General features: G+C 38.8%; 1 protein-coding gene across 2 annotated transcripts in view; it reads right to left on the bottom strand.

Annotated features, from left to right (window-relative positions):
• The window catches only part of SACM1L (SAC1 like phosphatidylinositide phosphatase), a 73,806-nt gene continuing 67,806 nt past the window's right edge, over positions 1-6,000 (bottom strand). For both annotated transcript variants that reach the window (XM_053598592.1, XM_053598593.1), the window contains 4 exons: positions 5,669-5,762; positions 5,450-5,542; positions 4,119-4,176; positions 1-1,818 (listed from right to left, as the gene is read on the bottom strand). In XM_053598592.1, coding sequence (XP_053454567.1) covers positions 1,682-1,818; positions 4,119-4,176; positions 5,450-5,542; positions 5,669-5,762 — 382 coding nt within the window. In that variant the 3' untranslated portion in view covers positions 1-1,681. The remainder of the gene's footprint in view (positions 1,819-4,118; positions 4,177-5,449; positions 5,543-5,668; positions 5,763-6,000) is intronic.

Raw genomic sequence — 6,000 nt, 5'->3', positions numbered from 1 at the left:
AAAATAATATGACATTTTATTCTCACTTAAGGCTGTATATAGTACATGAATTTAGAAACAAAATCATCGCAGGGTTCTGAAATATTAATACCTTATAATCTAACACACCAATATTAGTCCATTCCCTATAAAGCAGTCACATTAGCAGTTTGGATTTGGTCTCTGTTGTAGTTATTGACATAAGTTCTTAACGTGAAATGCCCAGTAGCATTTAAATAATATATTACAGCAGACATGAACTAAGCTTCAGTATTCCATCTTTGGAACAAATTACACTTATTTACATGTTAAGAATAGGTGGCTATATTTACTTTATTGTTAGTTTTAATGATTGATTTTAAGCTACAGAGGGGTTTCCAGCTCTTAATTCCTTTAGTTTTTAAAACTAATAACTCTTATTAATGCTTATAAAAGATAATGTTGGAAAAAAGGTAATGTTGACACAAAGGCGCTTTTAGAAAATATTTAAGGACAACATAAGGTATTACTATTGGAAAAAACTGTACGCATTTTCAAGGATAACAATGAAATATTATAGCAGTGTTTAAATGAATTGTTTTAAAATAGTGATAATTATACTACTTTACATACTGCTCTAATACTTAAATCTCATAATTACAATTTGAAAATACAATCGGACTTACCATGAACTATGCACAGCTTCTGAAGCATATTTTTCAGGTCTGTTTTTGCACATAAATTAAAGTTTAAGTTGGTCCTTGATTTGGAGAACTACGACTACTTGGAATCACTAAGTTTTGGACACACTTATTGATAGCCAACAAAATCCTTGACACAGTGAAAAGCATCAATAGTACCATGCGTGGAAAAGCAGCTGTTGCCCCCAAGTGCAGCATCAAATCTGGCACAAGACCCTCTCGAGGCCTGCATGTCTCAATAAGTAACCTCCAAAGAAACCCAAATTTACAGCTGACAAGTCTATGGTATTTTCCACACTGGGGCAATCCTTAAAATAGAGACAGCTTTGGACCTTTAGCATAAGAGATAGACTTTACATTCTTTGATTTTATTTACAACTTTTTAAAAAGATAAAGTATATCTGAACTCTTTCAACACACTCCAGCAGCGAGGTAGCCTGCTGGAAATGTCAAAGAACCCCAGACCCCATTCTTCTCTTCCCTACCACATAACAGATTATCTCATCAAACTACGTGATGTCTAAGGGACTTACATTTTACAGACATAGGTAGCTTATCATTAAACTTTAATCAGAAGTCCAAAGAGTATGTGGAAAGTATGCCTGCTAACAGTAACTACTTCTATAATGACAATGAAACTGAGATAGAAAAATAATTTTACTGTTTTAAATAATGAAAGAAGCTATATTTTTTAAAATATATTACTTATTCTGCAACAGTTGATTAAATGGACAATGAAAAGTATTCAATTAATAGATTCAACTTCTATTCTGTGAGTTGAATTCAGGTTACATTTTAATTACAGATAGCTTCAAATTATAAATATAACTCTCCCAATGGTAATGAGACCATCAAGGCAGGAAGATCAGATCAATTCTGTTATCACTTCACACAAAGCACAAGATGTGCTTTTGAATAAAGGCTTTAAAAAGACCTCGGCTGACGTGGAAAGCGGGTCAGTAAAGACTCCAGTTCTGCATAATGGAATCTTCCAAGCCAAGCCGCTTTCCACAAACACAAATTCAGTCTATCTTTTCTTTCTGGACCAATCTGGGAGCATCAACAAAATCTTTGCCATTGTAAAGAATAATAAAAAATGTCCCAATGCTTGCAACTCCCCAGAAGAGCACATACGCCAGCGTTTCTGTCCAAGTGTCACCTGTTAATATTAAAACACAAAGAGCTGATAAGTAAGGGTTATTTGTTGATACCAGATCCAGTTTTCAGCAGGTTAGCACATCTTCACAACATTAAAGTTTACTAGTACATTCACAGAAAAAATACGCGGCTAAACTTAACGTTTAAACTAGTGTTTGGTTCTATTGCTTCTTGGCCTTTTGGCTAAGATCAAGTGTAAACCAGTGGCACTCAAACTCTGGCTAGCACCAAAATCCTCTGGAGGGCTTGATAAACATCAACTGTTGGGCTCTAAGAATCTGCATTTCTAACAAGTTCCCAGGTAATGTGGATGCTACTGATCCAGAGGCCATGCTCTGAGAACCTCTGAACTCAACTATTTCATATTATATTACACAAATAATAATCATCACTTTTAGTATAACATTATAAGAAACTATTACCAGTAGTTTAACTCATAGCTCTACCTATGACAGATATGAGCTACTATCAAAAATACCTATACAAAATACATTTTACCAAATATTCATGGCTTTGGAAGTATTAAAGTCAAGGATATAAAACAAAACCCAATAACATTTTAATAACACATTTAGCACAACTCCGCTGGTAAGTATTTTTCAAAGTCTGGGGTTCATGAAGGTTAGCAACAGGCCAGTGGCCAAAGCTCTATGTTATTTTAGTCCTTGAATGGTTGATCCTCATGGGAGTTCTCTCCTGCAACAGGACTGGCCTCACCTGTGTACGGAGAAACAGGTGCAGAGGCCAACTGCCAGTAAGAGTGCACACAAGGCAAGAAAACCACCATCTCTACGCCTTCCTGACAAGCTGTCAGAGATCACGCCACAGCAGGAGCCAGAAATCAGTATTACCATTCCCAAACGTCAAAAGTTCATCATTGTGCAACAATTAACTGACATGAGATGTCACTATTCACAGCATTTAATCTCTTTTTACTCAAAAATATGCCCAAATTTGCCTTCCTAATCTTCACAATTCTGAGTTTTAAAATTCTTCTTAGATACAAGAAGAAAGAAATCATCCAAGAGTCTCATTTTGTCACCCTCGGTAGAGTGCTGTAGTGTCACAGCTCACAGTAACCTCAAACTCTTGGGCTTAAGTGTTCCTCTTGTCTCAGCCTCCTAAGCAGCTGGGACTACTGGCGCCCACCACAATGCCTGGCTATTTTTTGTTGCAATTGTCATTGTTGTTTAGCTCGAACCCAGGCCAGGTTCAAACTGCCAGCCTCGGGGTATGTGGCTGGTGCCATAACCACTGTGCTACAGGTGCCGAGCCTCTTTACAAGTTCTTTAAGCAAATATTGGAATAGTCAAAACAAAACAACAAAACTAATTTACCAGTGGAGTGGCTCCCCCCATTTGGCAGCACTGGGCAGTGTTTTAAAGAAAGAAGTCAGAGAATCTAGGCAGTAAATGAAGCCAGCTGCCAGCTGCTGAGGAATCTGTCCTTTTTTTTTACTGCTACAAAACCTGACAAAGGACCTGCAGTCACACCATCAGCAATTCCTGTGCCCTCAGCCTGTATTTGCACTGTTAGCTAAGAATGGTTTTTACATTTTTAAGGGGTTATAAAGACAAAAACAAAGAATGTGCAACAGAGGTACAAACAATCCATAAAGACAAAAATATTTACTGCCTGGTTCTTTACAGAAAAGGTTTGATAACTAGAATAACTTTACTCAACATTCCAGCACTGATTCAAAACTATGTCATTACTGCCTACAGTGCTAGATGGGGAGGGGACACAGAGATGGACAGGCCCTGAGCCTCCTCTTCAAGAAGCTGACAGAATTCGTGATGGTGGTGGAGTAAGAGTCCTTAATGTGGGGGAGAGGGGCTAAGGTGGCTCTATTTGAACATTTCCCCCCTCCCCCAGAAGACAAAGGACACAAAAGACCTAGATAGCCGTATCCCTATTAAGTTCACGCCTAGGGACCCTAACTCACCAAAGCCCATTGGGCAAACTACAGAATGTGCCCATCCCCAATGGCCCCATATAAAAGGAGTCTCCAACTGCCCCCCAGGCGCAGATGCCATCTTTGTACTGCCCAGGTGGGTTACTGTCCCCTCGATAAACTTGACCTAAACTTCTCAGCTCCCTCCTGGCCCCACCTGAGTGCTGCTGCTTATACTTTTCACTAGGTGTAAATTTTTCTTCCTGTCACATCTAAGGACTAATCTCATCCACTCTACTTGTCTCATTAAATGAACAGGGAAATGTCAAATGTTGAGTGGACTTAAAAACTCAAGATGTTGTACAGAATGTCTGACATTCTAGAATATGAAGTAAGAGCAGACTTACCAGCCATAAGCAAACAGATAATGCACATTGAAAAGGCAACAACCATGATAATAGGCAACTGGAAAAGATAATGGAAAGAGATCATCAGTTAAGAACATTAATCAACTGCAAAATCAGTAGGGCATGCTTTACTTGGAAAAAGAATAACACTCTTCTGCAAGCTGATATTCTCAATACCTTTTTTTAGCAAAAAATTATTTAGGGGTTCAACCACAATTACCCACGTGTTTAGACTAGTTAGTTATTAGATCTGAGGAAGTATGCCTTTGCTCCAAATAAATAGTGCTAAATGGAAGGCAGTTGCCCAGATGAGAACCCAGAACACTAGGCTTCCCTTCCAATCAAGGACACTTTGCCCACTGAAAGAGATCCCAAGAGCCTCTGGGAAAGTCTGGGGAACAAGAGTTAAAAAGGAGAAAATCGGCTGGGTGTGGTGGTTCAAGCCTGTAATCCCAGCACTCTAGGAGGTGGAGGCAGGTGGATTGCTTCAGCTCAAGAGTTCAAGACCAGCCTGACCAAGAGCAAGACTTTGTCTCTAAAAATAGCCATGTGGGTGCCGATAGTCCCAGTTACTCAGAAGGCTGAGACAAGAGAATCACTTGAGCCCAAGAGTTTGAGGTTGCTGTGAGCTATGACACCACAGCACTCTATCCAGGGGGGACAAAATGAGATTGTGTGTCAAAAAAAAAAAAAGAAAGAAAAGGAAAAAAGAAAAAAAAAAAAGGAAGAAAACGGTTAAAAAGTAGTTTGCTTTCCATGTTACTGGCTTGTCTTTGACAATTCCCTGAACATAAGAGAATTGAAGTTTTCCTGAAATGAGAAATCTTCCACATTTTCTTTGCTGATGTTTTAGAGAGTGTGAGGAAAACAAAACAAATGCTCCAAAGTTATTTCACTCCTCGCCCTGACCTTTTCTTTGGGGGAAACTTGAGTTTATATTTCATTTACCGAAATATAAAACAACATTATAATATCTTTTTTTTTTTTTTTTTTGTAGAGACAGACTTTCACTTTATTGCCCTCGGTAGAGTGCCGTGGCGTCACACAGCTCACAGCAACCTCCAACTCCTGGGCTTAGGCGATTCTCCTGCCTCAGCCTCCCGAGTAGCTGGGACTATAGGCGCCTGCCACAACGCCCGGCTATTTTTTGTTGCAGTTTGGCCAGGGCTGGGTTTGAACCCACCACCCTCGGCACATGGGGCCGGCGCCCTGCTCACTGAGCCACAGGCGCCACCCAACATTATAATATCTTAAAATCAGAGTGAGCTGACATCATTTACCCTTTTGTATATAATGTTTTTAACAGTCTGAAAAACATAAAAGTTTCTTACAGCCAGGAACTTCCAATCCCTTGGAACACTTAAAGGACTATGTGATTCTAATTCATCAACTGAATAGTTCCCAAGAAATAGGTCTATGGAATCCTAGAACAGAAAAAAGGAAATTAGAAACTCCTCAAACTCGATGTGATTACATTATTGACAACCAAGCAAAGGTATAACCACCTCATGGCAAAAAAAAAAAAAAAAAAGCATCAAATATAAACTTACTTGTCTAAATCCATCTGAAAAGTTGTTCTTATAATATCTTATTAGTGAGTTCCAGCCATCCATTAGAAGCCCCAACTGAGTCCTCTTTCCGGTTCTGGTTAAAAGAGGTTGTTTTAAGTTACAGATTTGCATGCTAAATTCTCAAATGGTTTTCTGGCCCTTATAAGCATACAGTACAGAAATAAGTGAGTTACAAAGATATAAAAAATCACCCCTGAAAATATAAAAACACTTCATCAAAGGAACTGTTTGCAGTCCATGAAATATGTATTCTCTTTCTAAAATATTACTAAAAGGCCAGGCAAGGTGTCGCACACCTGTAATTCTAGCAC

The sequence above is a fragment of the Nycticebus coucang genome, chromosome 8 (assembly GCF_027406575.1).
Source record: "Nycticebus coucang isolate mNycCou1 chromosome 8, mNycCou1.pri, whole genome shotgun sequence".
NCBI classification, from domain to species: domain Eukaryota; kingdom Metazoa; phylum Chordata; class Mammalia; order Primates; family Lorisidae; genus Nycticebus; species Nycticebus coucang.
The sequence above is the reverse complement of the archived record's forward strand: the minus strand, read 5'-3'. Positions and strand labels throughout refer to the sequence as shown.